Below are 27,933 nucleotides of genomic sequence, written 5' to 3' on the forward strand. Positions count from 1 at the left end.
AGTCAAGATGGAATGATTGAAAGAAACATTCTTTGTCTTCAGTAAAAAGACAGATTCAGGGAATTGTTCATCAGCTGCATCAGCCAAAATAGATACATGGATGAACTAACAATATCACAAAATTATTCACCTTCTCAAGAAAATACACTGAAATGAAAGTTGATAACTATTTCAAAGGAAATTTTGGTTAAAAGATGTGTGGAAAGAGAAGGGTCCCTCACTCAAGTTTTCCTTTTTTCTTCGTCTTCAAAACAAAGTTGAAGTAATTGAAGTCATAGCAAAGCAGATTAAATTATTTTTAGTCTTAGCAGGTCAACTCTTGTCACCAGAGTGATAGGTCTTCATCTATGGTCCTCAGTCTTTGTAGACAGAGGAGAAAAGTCTGATTTTAGCAGGGTGCCTATATAACAGCATTCACCTTAAGGTCATGCTTTCTTACCTCCTAGATGCTGGAATATCATCGTGCAGAGTGATACACCTCCAACTGAACCGTACTCCACACTTGGATTTGTGTGGCAAGGATTTGGTAGCAGAGGCGGTTTCTCTGAGAAGCCAGTGCCAGTCAGCTTCAAGACAGGCCCACTGCTGGCTAAGGCTGAGATGTTCAGTGACAGTGGTAGCACCTCTGGGATAATACAGCAAAGAAGTGGGAAAGAGAAACAACTTGTATAACAGCAGCAGAGAGAGGAGTGAAAATATAGATGGAAGAAACAGCTCTGCAGACACCAAGGTCAGTGGAAGTTTGTGGAGCCTCTCACGTGGGAGGCATCCCATGCTAAAGCAGAGGAAGAGCATGATGTGTAAGGAGAGGCAGAAACAACATGTGATGAACTGAACTGCAACTCCCATTCCCCATTCCCCTGCACCACCTGAGGGGGAAGAAGGTAGAGGAAACTGGGAGTGAAGTTGAGCCTGAGAAGAAGGGAGGGATGGGGGGGAAGGTGTTTTTAAGATTTGAGTTTATTTCTCATAATTCTATTCTGATTTGATTGGTAATAATATAAACTAATTTCCCCAAGTCAAGTCTGTTTTGACTTTCACTATATTTTCTCTCCTCTGCCCAGCTGAGGAGGGCAGAAATAGAGTGGCTTTTGTGGGCATCTGACAATCAGCCAGGCTCAACCTACCAACACATGGAACAGCTCCTTAGCTCTGCTACCCCCACTACAGCATCCTAGTATGTCTAGACAAAATGTGTTGATGGAATTTGACTACTTCACTGTAGCTGATCAGCAACAGCAACCAGGATTGCTGCCACTTTAAGGGAGTACATTAGTTGTGCAAGCCTTAATGAAGTCAACGGAAAATCACTTTGTGCTCGTGATTTTTCCCCCATAAAATTATATGTACAGACAGTCAAAGTTTTTTGACTTCAAGTGGTTGTTTCTGCGTGTTTTCCCATGCCAGATATTTTAATATCTTAATCCAGATATCCACACTGTTTATACAACAGTAGATATCCAAATCTACTAGGAAGTGACACTCATAAGTAGCCAGTCCATCACTACACAGCCCTCTGAACCCTACAGAGGATCACTTACTCTCTTATCACACCAGAAAAGCCATACAGACTGTCTCTCAGCACATAATCTCCAAATCAGAGGGAACTGATCTTAGCTGGCTCACAGAGGTGATATTAGCCTGACCAGAAAATATTCATAGAGCTTACAAAGACATTAATTAGACGATTATATTCTTTTTTGGAAATCCAGGCAACCACAGGGACACCTGTGGAGAACATAATAGCAGTCAGACAGCAGGTGATTCCGGTTCTGTGTTCCTACATCAGAATGACAAAGGATAGAACAGTGTTAAGAATTATAATGGACATGAACCCACATGCACTTTAGGAAGTTTAACATGTTTTTCCCGTGTTTTGACATGGGGAAAAAAAAAAAAAAAAGGAACTGTAAGGTAATAGAAAGCTGACATTAGATTTACTTTCAGTGGAAAAGTACTGAACTTTATGAAGATGTGAAATTTGAAAAGATGCAACTAACATAAAATAAAAGCCTTCCTATTTCTCCAGTAGGAGAAAATAAAAACTCTAGCCCTCACCTATATCCTTAGCCTAATGAAATGTCATCAGACCTGAGTCCTTAAAAATCTTTCTGTTCCTCCTCATATAAATGTAAAACTCATATCCATTCATTTCTCTGCAGTCATATAACCAGTTAACTACTTTCTCATTAATACTGTCCTTTTTTAGAGACTGATTTTTTTTTTTTTGCATATGCTTTGTTAATATGAGTAAAAAGATGTACAGTGCAGAAGACACTAAACAACAGATTTATATATAGAAGAGGTGTAAAGATCTGCCGGGAGTGCTCAGTATCCTCACTGTCAGCTCAAATCAGCAACAGCAGAGTTTTCAGTCTTCTCCAAAGCTTGGTCTCAAATCTGTAGAACTTCTGATATTGTTTTGACTTTTCTCCTTCTTTGAATATGAATATTCCAGTGTATATTTCTGCAATAACCAGATGCTGTTGTGGGCTAGTATAAATGTACTGTGGTTTTGTAATGATATTGCCAAAGAAACAAATGCTCCACTGCAACTACATGGGATTAGTAGATGATGAGCTGTCTGATGTTAGTAAGGTATTTACTCACTGGGAAAACATCTACTCCTGACTGTGTCATGGTGGTTTCTGCTCAGAATTTGCCCTTGCAAAGTTCCCAGTTATTTAATAAACAGGATACAAACTGCTGTTCACTAGGAGGAACCTACTTCTCTGGCACTTATAAACATAAAATAGTTTGGACTGGAAGGGACCTTTTTAAGGTCATCTAGCCCAATCCCTCTGCAATGAGCAGGGACATCTTCGAATAGATCAGGTTGCTTTGAGCCTCGACGAACCCAACCGTGAATGTTCCCAGGAATGGGCTATCTAACACCTCTCTGGGCAGCCTGTGCCAGTGTTTCACCACACTCCTATCGGTTTCTTATGTCCAGTCTTAATCTGCCTTAGTGGTTTAAAGCCATTACCCCTTGTCGCACTGCTACAAGCCCTACTAAAAAGTCTTTCCTCATCTTTAAGCTCCCTTTAATAAGCACTGAAGTTCAGCGATGCTTCGGCAGGCAAGGGGCGCTGTACCCGGTAACATCGGTAACAGTCCCGGCACTCATCGAGGGGGCGAGGGGAGCTTGGTGACCAACAAGTTGAAACCTTTCCAGTAAGCGTTAATGATGTCGGGAAAGCGCAGGGAAACGCGTTTAGAGCAAGGTGTCACAGCAGGAATGACACCTCTCCGAAAAGGACCCGCACCCTCGGCGCACCCGCCCAGCCGACTCCACCCCGCCGCGCCGGGGCCGGGACGAGCCAGCGCTGCCACCCGGGAGGAAGGGGAGGGATTTCACCTGCCCCAGCCCAGCCCAGCCCGGCCCGGCCCGGCCCGCCCCTCCAGGTGCGAGGTGGAGCAGGAAGCGGCGGCGGCGGCGCCGGAGGGGACCCGCGCCCGCCTCGGCGCGGGGTCCATGCGGGGAGATGGCGGCGGGCCGGGCGCTGGCCGCGCTCCTGGCTGCCCTCCTGGCTGCCCTCCTGGCCGTCTCGGCGCAATTCCTCCCGCTGCCAGGTAGGGACGGGGAGTACAGGGAGGGGGCGGTGTCCCCTTCCCCCGGCTCGGCTCCCCGTCACCCCCACCCCCGGGGCTCAGCTCCCTCTCCCCGCCGCCCCTGGCTCTGCTCGCCATCACCCCGACCCGCGGCTCCCCGCCACCCCCTGCCCGCCCGATGGGACCCGCCCGGTGTGCGGCTGAGCCCGACCTCACTTTTCTTGGCCGCAGCGTAGGCGAGAGACCGGTTACTCTGCCTTTATCCCCGTGTGCTGCTACTGAATAAATAACTATTGGTTGTTTAAAGGGGGCGCGGGTGGGAGCGGGTTAGGGTTCAGTTTCAGCACCCCTCGTCTGAACGCTCTTTTTCTTTCTCTGTGAAAGTACTATCCAGAGAAACGATTTGATCTGTACGTCCTCGCTTGCTGGAGTATTGATTATGCAAATAACTTCACAAAGTCCTTTTCCTGGACGCCAGAGAGGCAGCTGAATTCTCTGTAGGGAGGAGGAGCTCTCAGGACCGTGGTCTCTGTCAGACTGTGCAGTCATGTCAGCTTTTCAGCAGAGTATTATTTATATAGAGCAATGGGTGAACTGTAGATGCAGGGAAATGGAATGGCTTGTGTGCCCAGCAGGGTCAGATAGTTTAATGGGGGCTGCTGCTCACTACCAGCTCTGCATCTCTTGAAATTCCTGGATGCTTGATGCAATCCCATGTATCTAAACCATGCATAATTTTCTTAAGTCCTGTCTGTGACCCCAGAAGAATTCCAGTTATGAACACAGGGATAGTGTGTGGGGTTTTCCTCAATTTCCAAAAGCTCTTGATGGAAAAAAATGCCCATCTTCAAGTCCAAACAGTCTTATTGCTATCAGTAGTCCTGGTAAAGGCTCTTGAAGTATGAGTCCTTCTGTACAGAATAACTTGGTGTCACTTGCAGTGATTAGGAATAACTGATATGAAATCTGTGCCTTTTTAATATTTCTATTACCTTTAACTGCTCTGGTTCTGCTGAAGTGGGGACCATGCCATTCTTGTCATAAACAATACAGTCTAAATGTTGACTGTGAAACTGGACAGCCCTGACGTTTACGTTTCAAGCTGTGTAGTCTTTTAAATAAAATATTTGCATTGAATTGTATTGCCTCTGCGTTGAGCGAATGACAACTATTTGCCTCTCTAAGCCTCTCCAAAGGAAAAAGAAAGAATGTGGTGCTGTGTTTAGTTGTGTTTTGTTTCTAGAGAAAACACTGGATGGGTCAGCACTAGAAGCAGAGGAGATAAACTTTCCCACGATCTTAGCTTAATCTAGGAGGAACCAGGGAGCAAGAGCTCCCCAACCACTGATGTTGCCCTCAGGCAAACCCTGAAGTTGCTCTGTGAAGCAAAGCTAGTAACAGTGAAATTGCACAAAACATCACTGATAGATGCAGTGATTTGCTGCCACTGATGGTGGCCCCTCTTCCTACCTCCTTCAGTCCCTTCCTTTCCAACTACATGCTTCTGCTTGCTGGTCTGCCTCCTGCACAAGCACCACTGCTCCTGTGTGCCAGGTCCTATGTCATCGTCTCCCAACTCTAACTTGGTGCCTTCCTCCTCTCTGTGAATTCCCAGTCCCCCCAAAAAGAGGTTGCTTAGTCTGAGCTGCATTAGTTGGCAGTGCTGCATGGGTTGGCAAGCTGAAGGTTGTGATGGTGTGAGCGGGAATGGTGCCTTCCCAGCTTTGTTGGCAGATCTCACATGCCTAGTGGTGTCCTTCATTCCAGCAGGAGCTGCCTTTGTTATTGCACAACCAAAACTGTAGTTGAGACATGTCCCTGAGCAAAAGTTTGTCCTGAAAGCCCAAGATAGCTCAGGTTAAGATTTTCCCCACACCTCTGTGTAGTTTGTAATTTTTAAGGAGTTGCCTTTGCCCTGGTACTGACGTTGGTACTGGCTCTGCAGTTGCTGTGTTTTGGCTGCAAGTTGCAGCTACCTCTCTTTTAGCAAGGCCAGGTTTAGGCTGGGTGTGCACATGGGCTGTTTATGAGGCACACGTTCCTCTTCTTGGAGAGTGATGGTGCTCTAGTGAGACAGCTACAAATTTTGGTGAGCTCTAAAGCGGTCTCTCGTCACCCTTGATGAAGTTCTTTCTTCTCTCACCATCTCCCTCCACCCCTTCCCAGGAGGTACAGTATTACAGTGGTGTTCTTACCATCCCGTAGGAACGTGTGGGTCAAGCGTGGCTGGTCACATTTTATTCAAAGGAGCTTTTGGGTTTTCCTGAAATGCAGCTCCATGCATAATGTAAACCATCAAATGAAAGATTGATTAACTTATAGCTGGAAAACTACAGAAAGAAGTATTTGGTGCAATAGCTGTGCGTAGATGTGGGAGTGTGAATGAAGTATTGGGTATCTGACCTTTGAAAATGTGTTTTCCAGCTAAAACCATGTTTCTTTGAAGCAGTAATAATAAAGTTAATCGAACTTTCATTCTGTCTATGAAATAAATATTTCAGATTTAAAGTATCCTTATAAATGTGATAAAATCTGCATTTGTGTTTTGGGCTTTGTCTTTAAAATATCATTGTTGTTATAAGTGAATTTACAGATAGTGCCATGTTGACTCTTGCTGTACCCTCCAGTTAACTTTTTCTTGGCAACTGACTGATTTGAGTTATGCGTCAGTCTTAATATGTAAAGCTGCTTCCTTTAATAAAATAAAAAAAAAAAAACCAAGCTGTTAGCAGGATCTTTTTGCTGTTCTGACAGAATATAAATAACCAGCCTGTTTGTTCTCCTCTGAAAGTCAGTGGAAGCTGGATCATTTCCATTCTGAATCGTCGTTTGCTCATTCGATTGAGACCTCTCCTTTTAAGACCACAACCAATGTGCATGAGTATTCAGCTGTGACTTTTTTATTGCTTACCTCATGCCATTTTCAGTCTGGAGTTCTTAATTTTTACTCTCTAGAAAATCATGTGTTTATAGTAAATTACTAGTTTGTAGTATGTCTCAGTTCTGGTGCTACTACCTTAAATTCTCCACCAGAAAATACCCTTAATTTTTTTTTTTCTCAATTCCAGGTTTTTGTGTGGGTTTGATTTGTTTGTTTTTAACAAGTGAACCTTGTCTCTGCGTGTTTTTTGTTCGTCTGTAAGTCTGAAGGGAGGTAGAGGTAATGCGAAGGCCCAAGTTGGTGAGGTGGTGGAAACATGAAAATATTTGAGGATTAATACATTCAGCTGACCTTATTGTCTATAGCAGCACAAATGACCACCAACTTGAGTGCCTCCACTAGAGATCCTCAGTAAGATTGTGGTCTCTGGAGTTGAGTGTGAATGAAGCTTCTCCAACAGCTGTACTCTTGGTCATGGGGTTACTCGAATGTAAAACTAAAAATACCAACAAATAGCAGCCATTTGGCTGGGAAGTGGCCCAAGAGAGAAGAAAGGGGATGTGGTAAGCCAGCTCCTGAGCCTGGCTCCTTAGCTGGCTGGTGTCTTTTTTTTGTGCCTGGGGTTGTCATCTGATGAGCTCATTTGGTGGCTCATCAGCCAAAAAAATAATTAAAGGAAAGTAGGCTGAAAAGGTTTATTTTTTGGCATTGCCTCAAGGCAAAGGATTGGCCAAGGGAGAAACAAGGTGGAGGGATTGGAGGCTGCTGAAGCTCATATTCAGAGTACCACCATGGACCTGTGACATGGAGAAAATTATGTGTTAGCTGGAAGATTGTTCTCCTCTCGTTTTTATTACAGCTTCTCTGTATTGTCTTCCTACACTGTAAAGACAGTTTCTAGACAGAAATCAGGGCTTGCTCTGTGAAATGAAGGCAGAACCTTTCCCCTGCCTAGTATTGGGTATCATTTGGGTCAGTTGTGCTTAGGGTTGTCAATTACTTACATGAATTATCTTATCTTTAATATTGAAATAGAAAAGAAAGTAGGAGGAAAACTACTGGAAAAAAAGTATTGAATTATTGAAATATGTAGCAGCAGCAGTATTTTCACAAATAAATATTGCTGGGGCTTGATTTATTGGTATAACCCTTATCACCCAGCTTAATTGTTATTTATAGAGGCATATGTTAAATAAAAAAGGTTTGGGCTCCACAGCTGCCAAACCCTCGGTGTTAGCCAGAGGCTGAACAACTTTGCACTTACTTATTCCAGAAATGTTTCATATTTGAAATAGCATGAGAAACCACCGCTTGCTGAGAACAAAGTCAAGACACTTCTGGCTTTACCTGTGTTGGCTGCTACAGCTGTGGGTGACAGGCATATGGTGTGTTTGCAAGTTAGTGTAGACGAAGGGTGAGTAACCCTTTTCCTTCTTCATTGGTTTCCCTGTATTGATTACTTACAATTTTTGTAATTGCTGATGGCAAAACATGACTTTTTTCGGGTTCTGGGCAGTGACAGATGAGTGCAACACAGGAGCAGTGTGTGGAGTTGTGCACCCGTGTGTGTTGTGGCTGGTGTGGAGTCGCTGGTGGTGCTGGGTTACTGCTGGGGCTGTGAGGGGAAGCTGGGTGTTGCTCATCACTGTCATGAGTGGGCTGTACCCATGAACTGAGCTGGCCAGTAGTTTTCTTACTGCAGCAAGGTCCTCCTTCCTCCTGCTCTCTTCTGGGTGTCTTCTGAGCTCTCCCTTTGGAGATTTTCTGGCCTTGGTCTCCTCGCAAGAGCTCCTAGAAGGACTCAGCTGCAGCAAAGCATGTGATGGGCTGGAGGATATGGGGAAAATGGGCCTTGGATGCCAGGTTTGATCTAAATGGGCTCTTTTTGCCTTAATGCTTTAAGTTTCTGTTAAAATCTTTTTACAAATTTGCACCTTTAATAATTTCTATAATTTAAAAACCTTTGCCCACCTGGGGGAAAGGCCGAAGGTGTCACCTTAACAAAGCACTTCCAGCAGCTTCTGGTTCATTATTCAACTCCCTGCTGCTTCCTGAGTATCCCTGTCAAACCTCAGCTCTGGCACGGACTACGTACCCACTTACAGCACAGTTGGTTTGTTGGAACCAAACCATTAACCTGTTCCCGTAAGGCAGCTGCTGACTTTTGGTGCTCTCTTGGTAGGATTTGGCTAATAGAGCCAAGTCACCATCCCTCAACTTGAAAACTTCTCTGATTTCTTGGAGGTGTGACCATACAGTTTCTTCTTGCGTCACATCTGCTTGTGCCAGCAGGGTGTGAAGGAAAGGATGTGGGCTGGGCTGTGCTCAGTAAATTGTTGGCTACTGGCTGCTATGTCAGGGCAAAATCTTGTGTTTCTGTATGGGCTGGTGACAGGAGGTGAGGGTTTGCTCCCTGCAGCCGAACCTGCCTAGTGTGGATAGGATTGGTGGGACGTCCTGGAAGACCTTCAGGAAGAGACAGGTGGAGAATTGGCCATAATGTTTAGGAGATATGCATTTCATGTATGTCTTCTGAGTACCTGGGCTGCCAATACTGTGAGAAAAGTGATTATGTTTTTTTAATCTGTCTCCTATAATGGGAAAAAGTCTAACTTTGTGTGTTCTATTGGATACCTTTTAACAACCATCCACAAGGATGCCATGGGACAGCCTGCCTTGAGCTGTGCCTTTTGATTTCTTGGGGAACCGAGTGTAGTTACTTGGTGTCAGAGCAGACTTTTATTTTGAGATGTATAATAATATCGACACTTTGGAGTTGGCTCTGGCTTTTCTGGGTCCCTGGGCGGAGGTGAGAGGGAGCAAACTTTGAGGAGTGAAAAGGGATGATCTGAAGTTCCTCATAAGTGAGAGACTGACGGCAGGATGTTTGGCGTGGGAGGGACCCCTGATTGTGAAATGTGCTTTTACTCCTTTGTTAACCGGAGCCAAGACCAACGAGCTGCTCAGACATGCTCCAAGGTGTCCTCTTGCTGGCTTACATCAAGGAAGGAGTAAACTGTGCAAGCAACACCCTTGGATCAAGGGAGGCTCCTGCAGTGACTTGTGTTGTATCAGCGTTCCTTCAGCTGGTGCGACATTTTCTCCCAAGTTGTACAGACTCTTGTGTTGTACATTTTGTACGCTGTATGCGAGCTGGTGGTCAGCTTGCATGTGATGTTCACTGAGATCTGTGCCTGACTTCTACAGAAGCTACAAAACTTCGTATCTGTAAAGTAATAATTGAGAAAGGGCAGCTCAGAAACAACATTCTCCTTTATGTAATTACAGCTAAGCTTGCCAAATCACGAAGTGTCTCTTTTTCCCACTTTTGGTGAAAATCAGAGTTTCTTTAAAAAAAAATCTCTTTTTCTCATCTGTCTTAATTATCTTCCAAATTATCTTCTAGAGAAAGGGGTAGAAATAGGCTCCTTTTTTTGTTGTTATTTAAATCTGTAGGTACTTTATTCCTGTTGGGCATTACAAATTAATGAATTAACAACTTTTCAATGAGCAAGCTTGTTGGCCCGGGGTGCTAACAGATCTTTTCTGGTAAATTGTGCTGGAATGGCTTGTAACATCACTATGCCACCCTTCCTCCAAGGTGTCCATTCTTCCTCCCTGATGAGGAGGGAAATGTGTGACACCTCACCTCCTTTGTGTCCCATCCTGTCTTGTCAGTTTAAATAATCAGTGAAGATTAGGGGGCTGTACTCTGATGTCTGAGACATAGGTATTCTCCCCCAGGTGCCCTCTCCTGAGATATGGGTGATTACCATGGCATAGTAGCAATTGGCAGCATCTATCTGTAGGAGTTTACAGGCTTTGCAGATTTTATTGTTTTAATTTTCTGCATGATTCTCTGAAAACAATCCTTTCTCAAAATGTGGACCTCATATCCTAAACAAGTGTGGTATTGGAAGACAGGTCCAAATACAAGGAGATCATCCTGCAATGTAGAGAGTAGTTAGTTCACACTTTAAATGTAAACAGAAAACCTGGTCACTTTGTAAAGTCAAACAGGATTTCAGCAGCTTGCAGCAAGAAGGGTTGGCTATATTTTTTTATGTTCTTCCATTTGGTGCTCTCAGCACTGTTTAGTAGGTGAGAGGAGTCCAAACAGTGTATTGGGTCCCTGACAAACTTTGCTAAGGGCTTGAAGGTAATTATCTGGATGGACATTGCAGGTGAGATTGGAGGAGAGGATGATGCTTGGGCAATTGGGTGCTGCAGTTAACTGGAGAGTTGGACTCAGATTGTCAAAGAAGAAGTCAATAGGACAGGTTCAACATGATTGAGTTGGCAAAGCAGGGAGATATTTACTCTTTTAAATATTATTTGGTGTGCTGTTTGCAAATCTGAGTGAACTGTGCGGTAAATTGTGTTGGAGGTGATACAGAAATAGATGGTCAGGCGCAGCTGTTTGTAGGTATCTTAAGCTGAGCCACTGGGGTGTTTGTTCGGGATGTGGGAACTTGAGCCAGCGATCCCCATCCCAGCCTTGAGGTCCCCTAGCTAGGAGAAGGGTGTTTTGGATGGATTGTTCTACATGTGTCTTGCTGATGCTGTTGTCTCTTGATCTGATGCTATCCAGTAGATCAGGGAGAGGAGTTGGTTTGGTTTAGACCTGAAATAATTCAGATTATGGCTGGGTTCCTGTGTTATTGAGTTGCACCCCTTGCTTCCCACCATCTTGCAGTGACTCTTGCAGTAGATTATGTGTAGTGGAATAACCTCAGCAGGTTATGAGTGGGCCTGCAGGTCAGCATCCATGGAAGGGCTCAGAAGAGGTGATGAGCTTTCCAGGAGAGCCTTCCAAGCTGTAGAGGCAAACAGCATCCCAATGCTATCCTTGTCCCGGGGTAGTGGCACAATGCTCTGCAATGAATGAGTCTGTTCTCTGGAGAGGTGTGTTGGTTGTATGGATTCAGATCCCCCTCGGGCAGAGCTGGGGTTTGGATACAGGTATTTCATATCCGGAGCAAGTGTTGCCACTACTAGTCTTCCACAGCAGCCTGTCTCCTCCAGCTGCTGCCAGCTCATCAGTGGTGTCTGAGTCAGCCCCATCCACCTCGTTTTTATTAAAAATGGCTGTAGCGGAGCAAGGCCATGATTTAACCAGAATAGGAAACTCCATAGTTTTTATACATAATTTTGGCATAAATTAACATCTGGGATTTTTGGTGGTGATTCTTGTGGGTTTTGTTTTCTTGGTCTGCCTGGGATTTTTTTGATTTTTAAATCCATCCAGTCAAGTCATGTGAAATAATCCATAGATGCTTACGGATAAATTACTGCAATAAAATGCAGCTGTCTAGCTAAAACTAGTTGGACTCTGTTCTAGCTCCTGCTTTGTTTAGCAAGGCACTGCACATAGCCATAAAAACTTCAGTTCTGCCAAGTCCTTTGCTTGTACATACTTATGCACACTCGCTGTGAGTACCACTGGCTTGACTACTCACCAGCTGTGAGTACTACACTGCACCCCCCCTCTTGTAAAGGAGAAACGTCCTTTTGACATTTATCTATACATATTCAAAGTACTATAAGATTAGTATCTTATAACAGGTGCAAACACAGTAGATACATTTGGGCTAAACTCCTTGGAGTAATCCAACTTGTTTTACACTATGCAGTTTGTTTCTAACTCCAGTGGGAGAGCTCTGAGCAATAACACTGATGAAAAGTTTGGCAGTGTCATACTGTTGAAGAAGAGCTAGCCAAGCTGTGTTTGTGCAGAGAGGGGCATTCACTCGGGTGATAAAGGGATGATGTGATTAAACAGCTGTCGTGAAGGTGCATTCTTAAACAAGCATGAGCAATAGAAAAATCCACCTGTGGTAGGGAGGGTGCAGATCGAGATTAGGGCATTTGAAGAACTATCCAGTGGAGACTGCAAACCTGTAGTTGCTTAGAGGAAAAGAAGAATAGGGTGAGATCAGCTGTCTACGTCAGCCTGTGAACCGACGTGGGGCTGGAGGCTTCATCTCTGACTTCTAGCCCAACAATTTCATTGTTGGGTAGACAAAGATGAGATCCAGCTTGGCAATGCTTCCTCTTGTTGGTTTGGATATCCTGTGTGTCATCCCTGTGCAGCAGCAACGAGGCGTGGAAATTGCTTCTTTGGAAGAAATGTGTCCAGTTACCGGTAATCCTAATAAAAAGGCATGCAGTGGGAATCATAGACAAAGACAGATTAGTGTGAGTCATGAGGAGACTCACTTGTGTGTGTAAAAGCTCTCCAGTAAAGGTGCTCTTTAAGTAGTTTCTCTATTGTGCTGCTTGTGTGTGGCTGTAGTTTGGGGTTTTAGTCATTTGTTCATTTATTTTTGGTGACGTTGGGATCACTGGATGTAATTTCTGCATGATTCTTCTATTTTTCCGATGAAAATTAGATTTGATAGTCTAATGTATGCTCTTATTTCTTGGCCAAAATTACCAGTTTCATCTGTGGAAGCTGTTTGATTATGCAATAAAGGTGTCTGTCATCATGTGGGCTTCTAGCAGACAGCTTTGCTGACCCTAATTTGATACAGATCTGCATCCTTGTTGCCTACTGGGATGATGAGATGTTGATCATTGCAACACTTGTGTGATTTTGTCCAGGTCCTGTTTAGGAAAGCCGAGGCATGGACCACATCCATACTGGAAAGTGACACTGAGCTGACCAATATTTATATTCTTGCAGAGGGATCAAATGGAGAATGATTATATGGTCATGAAGTCAGCAAGAGGAGAGGGAAGGAGGTAAAAAAAAGTCTAGGCAGCAGAATATGGGTCTTTCAAGGGCTGGGGAAGATGATACTTTATTTTGACCTGTGTAGGCAGGCTTTGCTTATTTCAGAACTTTAAAAAGTCCTATTCCTTGTTTCAGCTGAGTTTGTGTATTTGTTCTGTTTTAAAACTAGTCATATGTTTAAGGTTATGCTTATATTTAATCCTCATGACTAAAAATCAGAGCCAGCATGTGGTGCAGAAGTGCTGGCTGTTAGTGATCAGGGTGTGTTTCTCTGTCCTCCCAGGTTGATTGTATGGCTGTGCTGTCCCAGGGATGAGGAAAGGAATAGTGATAACTCTTTGACCAGGAAATTAGAAACAGACTTTTCAGTAATACTTGTAAACTGTAGATGAGTATGACAGTTATCCTATGCAAGAAAGAAGCCTCTTTTGTCTGTAATTATTAATTACTGGTAGTGTGCTATTAACACTTCATATCAGGGGGACTTAAACATCAGAAAAATTATGACCATCTTGGTCAAAAGGTATTCTGTGCACTAAGTGTGATAAATAAAAACCCCCCAAACCCCCAGAAAAGCATCCAGTGTTATGGGAAACAAAACTCTGGGCTAGGTTGTTGGAAGTAGTTTTTCTTTCTCTTCTGAAGACTGTTTCCTCCTGAATAATGAGGAAGAGCAGCACTGGTTGCTTGCTTGGCTTTACTCTCTTACTTTTCCCCACCCCACGGACATTGCCCCTGCAATTGTCTCCTGTGTGCTTGGAAGGTCATTGCACAAGGCAGTTCCTAGAGTATACCATCATCTTTTTTATTTCCTCAGGAAACTTCATTGTAAACCTCTGCAAAAGCATTTCTAAGGCAAAAACCCAGATGTAAAGTGTGCCAGCATTTGGAAGAGGCAGGAGAATTCAGTGTAGGCTCTTGGGTTAGAGTACTGTCACCTAAAAGCTGTAAGAAAGTTACTCAGTGACCAGGTTCTCACTAATGGTTTTAGAGGGTTGGTAAACTTGAGGATAAAAGTCTGTGCAGCAATTTGGCAAGCCTCGTGGTGTTTGAGATTTTCATTTAAAGCCTTTGATCCTGGAGGCAGACAGGTAAGGCAGTTTCAAGGGCTTGCTCAGTCTTTCGACTCCAAGCTTGTGTAGAAAAGCTAGAAAGGCTGCAAAAAGGCTCAGGACCAACAAAACTCAAATAAAAGCATGGTGGGGTGTCTCTTTGAATATTCTGCCCTATTCTCTTTAGCCATGGGACTTTTGATACCTGGTGTTGACAAACCTGGATCTGCAATGTTCCCAGTGGCAGGGAGGGACAACAGCCCCTGATCAATCCCCAGGACTTTGGCCAAACATTGCTGTAAAAGTCAGGCCCAGGAAAAACATGATATTTCTGTAAAAATCAGGAGAGTTTTTAAGCCTCTCTTAAATAGAACAGGTGGATTTTGTGTGAAATGGAGTCACTAATGCAATAAGCTTCTCTCTGCAGCTGCAATGGCTCAAGTTTGGAGTTGGGTGGGCACGTTTGTTGAGGTTTTTTGGTGTGCTCATCTGCCATGAGAGGGCTCAGCTGATCAAGGATTCCCACGGTGTGCTCAGCGTTGCTCCCCACAACCCTCACCAAGTGAGTCCCCAGGTCTCTGGGTTTTGGCCAGCATCCTTACCACTACTGTGTCAGTAGCAGCTGGCGTGGACTGTGCTGGTGCTCAAGGGATGGCGAACGGTTGGGCAGAGCCTGGGGCATCCTGCAGGTGTGGTTTTGTGAGCCAGTTGTTCTACACCTTCCCTGGCATGCTGCCTGGCAATGGGAATGGCTTCAGAGGCTCCCTCAGGGTACTGCACTGCTAAGTCTGCCAGGGTAAAAATCGCCTTCTTGGGGTTAATGAGCAAGAGAATTCCCAACCTGTCATATGGGCAGAGCTTTGTCATGCAGGCCTGTGTGATGTCCCACTCGAGGAACAGATGTTTTTAAACAGAACTTGGAGTAACCTTATTTCTGTATACTTTTTTTTTTTTTAATATATATATACACTAGAAGCACAAGTGCTGTAGACACTATGATTGTATCTTCCAGACACTGAAATAAGGAAGGAGGGAGCAGTTGAAACAAGTAGTAGAAAACTAATCGAGTGACCTGTCCTCAGATTTTCACCTGTGGCTGGGTTATGGTTGACTTCAGTGCAAACTTTACTTGCCTCAGCCAAGGCTGGGCTCTGTCTTTGCTAAGCATCCAACTGATGCTAATAACTTTTGTAGTCATCTTGAAAGTCCAGTCAGTGCTCTTTGGTGTGTCTTATATTGCATCTATATTTTTAAAAGACAGTCAGGTTTGATCTGTTTGTTGATAAAATACTACCAGTAAAATAAATGATTATTCAACAAGCAGTTTATTCTGTGGCTCCAGTATTTCCCGTGAGAGCTGCTGCTGCATCTGGTGGTGCTTGAGGATGGGTTGAAATCTGCGAAGTATTTCCCAAAAGCTCTTAAGTCAGTGATGGTCATGTCATGGACAGAGAGGAGGTGTCACAAATGCCTTCAGTGCTGGTGAGGGCATTGTGTGGACATCCCATACCTTCAGGGAATAAGTTGTGAAAGGTGGGGAGGCTGGGAGAGAACCCTGACCGTGGATATAAATGTCTGTTGGTATGTGCTTTTGGTGTCACCAGAATACCTCATCTGGGCTGCAGTAGTTGTTGATGTGTACCCAGAGATTCACCTGTCACCATTGTGTGTGATTGAAGTTGAGGCTCGTTTTGTTGTTTGGCTACTGAGTAAACTTCCTAAATTGAGTCATGGTTCCTTCTTCAGAAATGAAGGAGGCTGTGTGATAACAGACTGAAAGCCGAAGTCAGGAGAACAACAATTTGAAAGGAATAGCTGAGCTCCTTTCTAAGTGTGAAGTAAATTACACTAGAGAGTGTAAATTGGAGCAGAACTAGTTCTGCACAAATTCACTATATGCCTCTCTTAGGCACATACAGCAAGCATATTTCTGTGTTGTCTGTGCTGACAGAGCTCAGGCATTTTCCTGAAAATGTGGATGCTAATATTCCTTTGGACACTGTGGCATCTGTGGGGATGTGTGGAAAGGCTGACGATCCTCATACATGCTAGTAACAAAACACCTCTGTTATCTGGTTTTTTTTTCTTTCTTAGCTTCCTTTACAATCTCTCTTCAGAAAGTGGACAACACCACAGTTATGATTAAACTGAGACCTGGTGTTCCATCAAGCTGTCATATTCGCGTTAAAACTGTCATCAGGTCTGAACTCAACATTAAGCCTGGGGAAAATGTGACTTTTACCTTTACTTGTAGTACTCCAGAGAAGTATTTCATCATGGAAATTCAGAAAAATATTGGTAAGATACAGATTTTTTTTAATTTTCCCCCAATGGTAATTTTCCTCCAGTAAAACCACATACCCTTTATTCCAGTTACTGTATTAAGATAGCCACCTAATGTTAGGTAAGAAGAAATCTTTGAGCACTGATAAATAACCTTAAATTACTGAAACTATGCAAGTTAAAGAAGTCTGTATTGCAGCTGGCAGAATTAATGTTAACTTGGCTATGCTGGAAACAGCCAAGTTAAATGATAGTTTACTGAGCCAATTCCTTTCTGCCTTTCTTTTCCCCACAATTTATAAACCCATCAAATAATCTTTTTTTTTTTCCCCTGACAAAAGCCTCTGAACACTTGTAATAATATATCATGTATTTGATGAACAGCTTGAGTGTATCTGTAGGGACAACTGAAACATTGAAGACATGCACATTTTTCTTTATATTTGATGAATGTCACTGAAGCTAAGAAGCTGAACATTTGGAAGTGTAACTAAGCTTCATTTACTTTTGAATGTTATCCCTGGTGTATGTACTCTTTAATGCCATGAACACGTGCAACTTCACAGCTAGATCCCAAACTTCATTCGGCATTCAGTCTTTAGTAACATCTTCATTATTTTTGGGGTGGTGTTCAAGGATAGTTCTCTTTGTGTTTTGGAATTTTATTCGTATGATTCATGCAAATAGTAATGCTTACAATATTTCGTGATATATTTGCAAGATGCACTTGTGATATTTCTTCTTTTAAGTTGGAGCTTAGACACAGATTAAAGTATGCTTATTTTGAGTGTCAATCAATCATTAGGATTCTTCAGATTAAAGTTTTCTAGGTTCCCCCCAGAATCCTGGGGTAGTTGTTTTTGTTTTTCATCTGGGCACCAAGGAAACAAATACAGTTCACTGCAAGCAGTAGAAAATTTAACAGTGAGTGATTTGACAGGAATTCTCTGAGCGAGATGGGATAAAATGGATTCTCTAGGTCTGTGATTTCCAGCTCTCTTGATATTGTGTTTCTCTCTTTTGCCCATTCAGACTCTGCCCTATTCACTAAATACCTTCTAAATTCTTCAGCAAACAAGGCAGAATACTTGAGACAATGAAACCCTTCTATTAGACAGCCCAACTAAAGCAGGTTTATCCTGTCTGTTCTATGGGAGACTTGTTTAGAGACAACATGTGACCGTGTTACAGGAGTGTCTTTTAGTGCATGTAGAAGAAAAGTTCAGTGCAACCTAAAAGTTGTGAAAATTACAAGGAAGGAGAAGTGTCAAATTCCTTGTTTACCTGAATGGTTTCTAGAGTGTGTTATGGCTCTTCTTTCTCTCCATTTAGACTGTGTGTCAGGCCCATGTCCCTTTGGAGATGTTCATCTTTACCCACTGCGGCTACCCCGCCTTAATAGGACTTACATCTGGGACGTGAAGGCGAGTACAAAAGCTGGACTGGAACTAAAATTTTCTGCCCCGTGGCTAAGGCAGATTGAACCAGGAGAGACGTGCCCGGATTTCATTAGCTACAACATCAACAGCTGTATCGATAAGGCCACGGTCAACATTGGCACCTTCTGCAGGAATGGCTCAGTGTCTCGGGTCAAGTTGCTGGGAGGAGTTGTCATGTCTCTGCACCTCCCGTGGAACTCGCCCCTCACAACCTCAGGCTTCAACATAGCTAACAGGGCTTCCATAAAAAGTAAGTGTGGAGTAGTGTGATTGAATTATTTGAACCTTTCTTCTCAGCTAACCTTCTAGTTTTGGTGCTGCTATCTCTAACTCCTTTCCACTTCATCTTTTCTGGAAACTATTGTTGTATAATTTTTAGTTTGGTAAGCTGGTGCTCTTCTGGAGTCAAAATATCTTAGTTTGGTCGATTAATAATTATGAAGACTGTTCTGTTGCTGCATTTGGTGCACTGGAGAGAGTCCAGTGGAGGGCCACAAAGAGGATTAAGGGACTGGAGCATTTCTTATGAAGAGAAAGTGCGGGAGCTGGGCCTATTTGGTCTAGAGACAAGAAGACTGAGAGATCATCTCACTAATGCATATAAATACCTCAACAGTGGGTGCCAGATTCTTTTCCATGTTACCCAGTGATAGGATGAGGAGCAATGACCATAATCTAAAACACAGTAAGTTCCACTTCAGCCTGAGGAAGAGCTCCTTTCCATTGAAGGTGGCAGAACACTGGAACAGGCTGCCCAGGGAGATCATGGAGTCTCCCTCTCTGGAGACATTCAGAACCCACCTGGATGTGTTCCTGTGTCACCTGCCCGAGGTGACCCCGGCTTGGCAGGGAAGTTGGACTGGGTGATCTCCAGGGGTCCCTTCCAACCCTAACAATCCTGTGATTATTCATTTCCAATCTCTTTAAACTTCCTAAAACTTTACCATACCTGCTTTTTTGTTTTTTTGTGTTCAGCTAGATGAGACGAGGTAGCATACTTAGAATAAGTCAAGAGAGTTTTTTTATGATTGCAGTTTGTAGTTGGGCTTGCTTATTTCTAAATAAAGCTTTCTTAACTCCTGGGGCCTCAAACCAATGCCTCTCTTCAGGAGAGGAATGTGAGAAAAGGGGAAGCAGTGCCTGGGAGGCATGTGAGGCTGCTTAAATACAGTTATCTGTTTCAACCTGCACAGTAACACAAAACGTTGGGTAATAATCTTCCTAAAATACCTGAAATGTTATTTACCAATCAGTGGGTTCTTTTGTGATCTCATGACAAATCTTCTGTGGGAGATGTTCTTGCTCTGTACTCGAATTCTGCAGTTGTTGCTATCAGTTATAAAAGGAACTTGGTCCAGGTTCAAGTCTCTAGAATACAAGTTTTTTTTGTAACTCCTGGCACTCCTTGCAGTTGCAAATCACCACAGGAGTGCTAGAGAAGGACCATAATCTCTGTGTACTCAATTTCACACTGCCAAGAGTCATCCAAGCATAAAGTGTATTACACAGACTCCGCAGTTCAGATTCATGTTTTATCATGCCTTTTTGAGGCTCTTTGCTGGGGTGTTTTTGTTAGATTCAGGAGGTTTCAGGAAAGATTGCTCCATTCTGGTATAAAAGCTCACATCTGTTTCCTGTAACCTGGTAAAGCAAAAGCAGTTATCAAGTATAATAACTCTTGCAAAGCCAGGAGTAGAAGTACAAACTAGGATTTTTCCCAAGAATAAAGGCTTGTCTCTCTATATGCTTGAAAGGTTAACCCACTAAACTGAAAAAGCAGCATTAATATGTTCCTTATCTTTTCTGTAATTGAAGACAAAAGAATCAACTTGAGCATATGTTTTAGCCTGAGGGTCTTGTAATAAACTAACCTGTAGTTGAAGTGGATGATCTCACTGTAAAAATAAAAATACTCTGCTTCTGGGGTGCTAGACATGTCAGTGTGTCTTCATTAACTGGAACTTGTTTTGTAAATTTTCTTCCTCCTGCCTCATGCTTTAGGGTTATGCATTATTGAATCCACTTTGAAGGGGGAGTCTTCCATCACCCTGATGTCCCCCAACTACCCACTGGGCTTTCCAGAAGACGAGCTCATGACGTGGCAGTTTGTGGTTCCTTCCAGCATGAGAGCAAGCGTGTTTTTCCACAACTACAGCCTCTCCAACTGCGAAAGGAAAGAGGAGAGGGTAGAGTACTACATCCCTGGCTCCCTCAGCAATCCGGAGGTGTTCAAGCTGAGTGACAGCCAGCCTGCCAATATTGCTGGCAGTTTCAACATGTCCCTGCAGGGCTGTGATCAGGATGCCCAGAACCCGGGCATCCTTCGCTTGCTCTTCCAAGTCGTCGTTCAACATCCGCAGCTTGATGAGAGTAAGTAGCTTTTATTGCTTTTGCTTGCAGACACCTGGACTGAGCACCAGAAGGGAGAGAAATACTCCTTGTTTTGTTATTTTCCTTGAACTTAGGTCCCTCCATGAGTTTAAGGAGGTGGGTTGCCAAGCAACACTGAGGCCTGTTTTACTGCCCTTGGTACCGCTGGCCATCCCTACAGGAAGGCGAGCAGTGATGCTGAAATTTGCAATTTGCAATGGAGAATGAAGCTCTGTTGTAGATTTTATCCTGTAAGCTTGTAAATTGAGACTCCTTTCCCTTTCCACCATCTGAATCATGTAATTGAAAAATGCCTTGAATACGTGCAGTATCAGGTCTTGCATGTTGTATAGACTGTGTTCCTCCTGAGAGTCTGATCAAGCTATCAGGCAAGGACTGTAACTGCTCAGCTGGAATTGTGTGGGGTTACAAGCGGCTGCCTGTTCTCCAGTAAAGAAATCAAGTTCAAGCTCATTTGGACAGTTTTACTTTCAGACGTGAGATTCAACGTTTTAAAGACAATTCATAAAATGTGAGCCCAGTTTCCTGCTTTCAGCATGAGCAGTTGCATTTAACAAGGTGAAACCTGCTGTCATGGTAGGTAACAAGATCTGTAGCATAAAGTGGTGAAATGAGAGGTGGAAAATTGTCTCTGTGTTGCTAATGGCATCAATGTGCATTTCTTTCCTTCCTTTCTTCCTTCCTTTGAATTTTATTTTGATTGCCTGAACATCATCTAGTGGGAAGAAGTCACATAGGCACAGAAGTTGTCAGCAAGATACTCCACTAGTAATACCTCCTACATACTTGGATGTTCTTTATGTTTCTCTACACCAAGAAAATAATTTATTTGTTTGTTTGTTTTTCTAGCCTGAAATTCAGATTGGTTTAACACAATACCTTGTAATATCAGAGCATTTATCTAAAAGCAGATATAGAAGGCCTGGCCAGGTAATGAGCTAGTGATTTATTCTCTGACTTATCAGCTCTGACCTCAGTTCAAGGTGAAGGTTAATAAGGTTAATAAGATGCACTCACTGCAGAAGAGCAGGTGGAGGAAAGTCCGCACTTCACCACTATTGTGATAGGAGCTACTTAGAGGCTTTTAAAGTGATTTTAGAGGGAATAAAGTTTGAATGGCCTGTGCCCTGAAGTCACATATCCAGAAAGGATCTGAAGCATTTCACCACTGCAATCCTCCATCCTTTGTCTCTCTAGCCTGGCTCCATTTGTGAACAGTAAATCCTCACGAAATTGTTGTTAACATAATCCTGTTTGCTTACATTTATTGTGTGTTGCATCTTGGAAGCTAGACAGAGTGAAAACATTGTATTCAGTTAATCAGCTTTATTTCCCTTCTACTTTGGAAAGCAAGAGAGTTTTAATATATTTATGGCCAGTAGAAAAGACAATAATCACCTAAAAAATTAAAAACAGGTTGTCATTTCGTTAATGAAATGCAAGTAATAAACCACAAGGATTTAAGAGACAACAGAGGTTTCTCTGTGGATTTTGTAGGATTTCATGATTGATTTTGTAGTTATGTAAGTTCTATCAAAGATTCAAATTCAGCCCTCAGGTTGCCATCTGCAACATTGCTTTTATTAAAAATGCATTGATATCTGCATATTTTCGAAGCTTCCCAAACATATGAGTGTTCCACAGCTGTCTATGCTGCTTGTCATTAAATAAGAAGAAAATGTAGCTCTTTGCAGTTACACTAACTTCTTGATCTAAGCCACACTGAGTTTGGCTGCTGCAGGAAAAAGCGTTCTGAAGAATGAGTAACCTTGTGGTAGGAATCCCAAGTTCTGTGCTTGGTTGTACAAATGATGTGGACAATTCCATTTGGCCACTTGCCTTTTTGTGTGTCGGATTTCCCTCACCGGAGAAAGCTGTTTATTCACCTTTTGTGTATGACTTTGAGACCCATAGCTAAAGCTAAAAGCAGAAAATGAAGAGTAATAAAATGTGTTTGTGTGTATATTAATTTTTTTTTCTCCCTGTTCTTTATAGAATCACAGAATGATATGTGTTGATAGGGACCTTAAAGATCATCCAGTTCCAACCCTCTCTGACATGGGCAGGGATACTTTCCACTGTATCAGGTTGCTTTCTTTGCTATTGGGGACCCATGACTTGTTGACATCATCAGATTGTTGTGTGGATCCAGTATCTATCCTTCCACATGATAGTCAATCTCTGTGAACTACACTGTGACCCATAACCTTTCATTTTTTCCTCTTGCCTTCTGTTTCCTCCTTCCAGGTGTTCTAAGTATTTGCAACTGCCCTTAACTTGCACGGGAGAAGGTATCTGTCATTCCTGCTTACCCTTGTTTTTCCAACTTGCTGTAGCTGCCCACACATGGGGCTGAGCATATGTATTAGCCTGCTATCGCTGGAAAGGGGGAGGGAAATGGGCTTTGCTTGTGGAAAGGCTCAAACCTGTACATTAGAAGAGTGAGACAATACCTCCTAAGTTTGTATTCCATTGATGGAAAGAAGTCAATATCTTAGCTGATATAGAAATAGCTGTAACAGCTGGCTGTAGAATGGGATGAGAAGAGATGAAGCTCTGCTTCACACCATGCTTCTGGCCTGTAATTGCTCTGGGACATTTTTCGTTGCAGATGTCACCCATCTGGTTGACCTGAGCAAGGAGAGGAACATGACTGTGACAATACACTCCGAAGGGTGGCCCGGCTACATCCCGCTCATGTCTGAACCCATGTGCCTGATCTGTAAGGATCCTCGCACCTGCGACCGCGTCTTGACTTTAGTGTCTGGCACCGTCTACAGGATCTCCTTTCTGTGCAAGGACTTGTCGCGTCTGAGGATCACGGCTGAAAAAGGCATAAGTATGACAAAAGTGGCTTAACGTTGTTGCCTGGGGAATGCTTTTGCGTGTTTTTTCCCAGGGCTCAGTGAAACCTTCTCTCTCCCTTTGGCTTGAAATGGATTGTAGTTGGAAAGCAGGCATTGGGACAATGAATCTGGAGGTGATCTTGTTCAGTACATCATTCTACCATTAAAAATAGAAACTTTGCAGCTGTTCCCAGAAGAGAAAGGACAGAAATCACCTAAGAATCTTCTCGCTAGGGGCAAAATAGGGAAACAAAGCCATAAATATGCCCATGAAAATTCAGGACCAAGGTGGCCATCGGGAATGCGTCCTATTCTGCTTCAGTGTCCCCTTGGTGTATGATTTTCCTAAATTTTTTCAACTACTGGTAAAGAAAGAGATTTTAGGTATGTATCTGTACCTTGGCTAGTCTGCAACAGTGTCCCAGTCAGCAAGCGATACAGCGAAAGTAGTAACTTGAGCAAGGAATTTTGAATATGTTTGTATCTATTTGTTTCTTTGGTGTCCTTCACCCTGTTAAGGGAAGCTCTTTAAATACAAACAGTACATGTTTGGGTAAAGGTTGCTGAGAGGGTATATTTTTCTAAGGTAGGTGCTTATCTAGGGTCTGTAGTGAAACACTGACAGTATTCTGTATGTGCCTAGATAATTCCTCTGCAAGAAATACACAACCTTTGAGATTTGTTTTTGTTGATTGCAGGCTGTGTTGATTTTTGGCGGTGTCAGAAGAAGATCTATTCCCTTTCGGTGCCCAAGGCTATTACCCAATTGCCAATTCGACTGCACAAGTTTATTTGGAAGCTCTTGGCTCCCGATCTGATCAACATAGAAATAACTTCTCCGTCCTTGAAACTTCAGCAACTTACCCAAGAACAGAGGTGCAACATGAGCTACAGTTACAGCATTGTTAGTGCCACCCCAGAGACGGAGCTGTATGTTGGTGTGTTCTGTCCTGGTGGATCCATTGAAAAGATTCAGATGAGGAATAACGTCACCATATCCTTAAAGACATTTGGTAAAGGATTCGTCAATGAATCTAACACTCAGGATTTGAAAATGTCTTTTGTGCCACATATTAAAGGTGAGGTGGTAGGTTTTGTATACTTTGTTGTGCAGTGATAAATCTCTCAATATGCTTATTAAAGCACATATGGATAAACAGAAATTAAGAGTTCAATTCTTTAGTCGTGGAGCCATTGCTAGAATCAGTCTGTATCTGAACCACTGAGGTTGTTTATTCCTGGAAGAAAGAAGCAACTTTGTACTCCAGGTGCTAGATAGATGGTTATGGGAAATTCTGCAAATGTGCCTGTGTTTATTGTGATAATTACTGATGTAGAAGGCGATGATAATTATCAGAACTAAGTTTTCTTTCTTTTCACTTACTGCAGATGAGTGCACTTTCACTGTGAGTCCAAATCCAAAAGCCAAAGTTGACTTGCAAAGTCCCAACCCGCGTTATGGTTTGCCTCCCTATGTCTCCATATCCTGGTACATCGTCGTGCCTAGCAAGCAAATTGCCCGCCTTGGGTTCTCCAAGGACCGCATGGGCATTGCTTGTGAGACAGGCCATGCCTATGTCAACATAAAGGAGGAGACTCTGGGGGCAGAGGAGACCGTGCGCCGTGAGGATGAGCCTCTGCCCAATCCCCGAAATATGTATCATAACTTCTGGGTAAACGTCTCCAACTGTAAACCTGTGGACAGGACTCAGCTGTCCTTGCAGTTCTGGGTGACTTTGGCTGACAAGCAGATAGGTGAGTCCTGTAAGGCTGTGGTGGTTTGTTTTCTGCTGGTTTCCTTGCTTTCCCTTGGGGTAACAGGAATGGATGGTGGTCCTCTTTGGATATGGGGGGTTTATGAGATTCTGCCTCTGAAAATGTCTGTCCTTCAAAAACTTCTGAGAGTTTTAGCTGGGTACTTCTAGGAGCTGGGGAGAAAGGAGGGATTTTATTGCGGTGGGGGTTTCTGGGGGGTGAGGTGTGTTTCTGGGTTTTCTTTTATTTACAGAGGGGATTGAAGGGATTGGGGTATTAAGACTAGATTTCATTTTTTAGAATTTAATTTAGATTTTTTAGTTGGTGATAGCAGACAGAATGTATAATAAGATCAAATGATTTTTTCCCTTCCAAGGTCACAGACCTTGGGATTTGATTATGCAAACTTATTCATCCAAGTAGTCCTCACTTCATGTTAGCAGTTCAATTAGTCTCAATGTTCACATGAGCAAGAAGTCATCCCCAGGACAGGTCTGACCATTTAGTGGCAGGTGGGCCCTGACTGCTAAAGGCAAAATCTACATTCTTGTTCTCTTTCATCTCCCTGAAACATAAACAGTTTTTAAAAAAAAAGAAATAGGGGGGGAAGGGGACATTTTCAGAGTAGTCTTTGCTTATTAAAATTTGCTTCACATATACACTTCCTCTTTACCTGTGGGAGACTGCTGACTGTAGAAATATTGGATTCACAGACTTGGGCTCAAGCAGTATCAAATTGATTTCTAATTTTATAATTTTTTTTTTTTGTAATATATACTTTTAAAACATTCAGCATTTTTCTTTGCTCGTGTGTGGACTTTCCTAATCAATTCCAAGTCAACACAACCTTTGCATTTCAGAGGAAAGGATGGTTTTGAGGGGAAATTGTTGAAATGTCACTATTTCTTCTGTTGAATCCTTCTCTGTTTCTGCACTTCTTTTCTCTTCTTGCCTTGCTTATTCAGCCAGAGGCATGTGAGATGCTGCAGGTAAGTTTAGCAGTGCATGAGCTGTATTAAACTCTTGGGAGTGGGTGGGTTGATTGGGTTTTTTGGTTGTGCTCCACTGCTAACAGCAGTAGTTGGTCTGTTGCCTCTTGGAAATGGCTTGTGTTGTTCTGTGGTGAGCATGGCTTGGGAACTGCTGCTCTGCAGGCAGCTGGTATGCGTAGAAACTCCTGAGGAGGTTCAAACCCTGTCAAAAAGACAGCTTTTAGGAGAAAGGTGGATGTTCTTTCTTTGGCTCAGTGTCCTTGTATCTTGTCTGTTTGCAGACCTGGGAATCATACTTGGTATGGTGGCCGGGGCCGGAGTTCTTGTGGCTATTGGACTGACTGTGTGCTGTGTTAAGAAGAAGTAAGTTCATAATTTGGCATGTGTAACTTAGCAGTTAAAGAAGGTATTTTGGGAAAGCTGCTTGGCCATCTGTTTCATGTGTTGATATAGATCCCTTGAACCAGGGTCTAAAGCATGAGGAAGGCAATGATGTGGAAGTAATGTGACTCCAGGAATGCTTCTTTACTCTAAATTGACTGACCCTGAGAGCCAAGCAGCATTCCTGGAGTCACATTTCTTCAACCTGCAGAGTACTGCTTATCTTGACAGCTTTTGGCTGCACTGTAAGTAAGGTGTTGGTTGGACTTCAGCAGCAGTCCCTGTGACACACAATAGCTACATTCATTGCAATTCCATGTGTGGCTCTATTCAAGTCTTCATTCAAACAAGCTGTAAACTTACCTAGGTATACCAAGAGCTGTCTTTCCCCTACACAACATGCAGCATCTTCTCCTGGAGTTTGCACATTTTTCTGTGAGATGAGCCCTTGGAGAAAGAACTGAGTTGTGCAAAGCTTACATGTGTAGCATTACTCATACAAGCAGAGTCTGAAGTCATTGATAGCTTGGGCTTTCTGATACATGTATTCTCAGTGCTGTCAAGGTGGTTGGGTCCAGAAGCTGTAGAACTGGAATAAATTTATGCAATATGGTGACTACAGCATTTATGAGCGCATTTTCTGCCACACAGGAGAAACTTTACAAATGCAGGCTTAAAGGTCTTCAGTTCAGCCTTTGTTCTTCCCAGTTTAGGGACAGTCACTCAAAGTATAACCAAGAAAAGTTCATTTGCCTTTTACTTAATAACACTCAGCCTTGTTTTGTGAGGATCTAGTGATCTCTGGGTCAGTGCATGTTGTGGGACTTGGTACACTGCACAGCCAGGAACCCCAATGCTTGTGAGGCCATTACAGTTAACCTTGCAAACTTCAGGGTCAAACAGCAGCAGTGGGTAAAGTTATTTTCTGCTCTGTTAAAACAGCATGTCTAGACTCAAGAGTCTACTTTTCCTAAGATTGCAAGTAAAGCCTTTAATCCAGGTAGACTGCCTGACTCTGTGGGTGGGATGGGTAAACAGAGTGATATTATTATTGAGTTAAACATGCCAGGTGTGTTGTTTTTGACCTGTTATCAACTCTATAACAGGAAGAAGAAAACCCAGAATCCCATGGTGGGAGTGTACAATGCTAACGTGAATACCCAGATGCCTGGCAAAAAAGGCTTATTCACAAAAGGGAGGCAAAACAGTGAGTCTCATGTCTATGCAGTTATTGATGATGCTGTGGTCTATGGACACTTGCTGAAGGAGTCTAATGGCTCAGTGGCCCCAGAAGTTGATGTGTACCGGCCTTTTGATGGACCCATTGGTAGCTTGCCTCCTTCACCACCTCCATTCTCCTTCAGAAAAGACATTAAATTCTCTTCTAACACTGAGGAGGAGCCTCCACCGTTGACAGACACAGACCATGACAATTACACATTTGCTCATCAGAAATCAGGGCAACTGGAGGACAATGGAGACGTAAATGAAAAAGATAAGGGAGACACAAGTATGCCCTTGCTGGAAAGTAAAGAACAGGATGGTTTAGTGGAATAATTTTATACCAGGTATAGCAGTTTTCTGTGGAAACACAAGTGTAAGGATGGTGGTCTAGGAGAAAAAAA

At 43.1% G+C, this 27,933-nt stretch overlaps 1 protein-coding gene across 1 annotated transcript; it reads left to right on the top strand.

The window, feature by feature from the left end:
- The first annotated feature begins 3,388 nt into the window (after positions 1-3,388).
- On the top strand, positions 3,389-27,927 carry CDCP1 (CUB domain containing protein 1). Its single transcript, XM_027892464.1, has 9 exons — positions 3,389-3,573; positions 16,316-16,519; positions 17,837-18,193; positions 19,945-20,313; positions 22,946-23,173; positions 23,879-24,259; positions 24,570-24,935; positions 26,209-26,290; positions 27,415-27,927. Exons 1-9 carry the CDS (start codon positions 3,486-3,488, stop codon positions 27,863-27,865), a joined length of 2,526 nt encoding a protein of 841 aa, XP_027748265.1. The 5' UTR covers positions 3,389-3,485; the 3' UTR covers positions 27,866-27,927.
- The last annotated feature ends 6 nt before the right edge of the window (positions 27,928-27,933 follow it).

This window comes from Empidonax traillii, unplaced genomic scaffold, assembly GCF_003031625.1.
Source record: "Empidonax traillii isolate 1590-97213 ecotype Southwest subspecies unplaced genomic scaffold, ASM303162v1 scaffold14:size4059594, whole genome shotgun sequence".
NCBI classification, from domain to species: domain Eukaryota; kingdom Metazoa; phylum Chordata; class Aves; order Passeriformes; family Tyrannidae; genus Empidonax; species Empidonax traillii.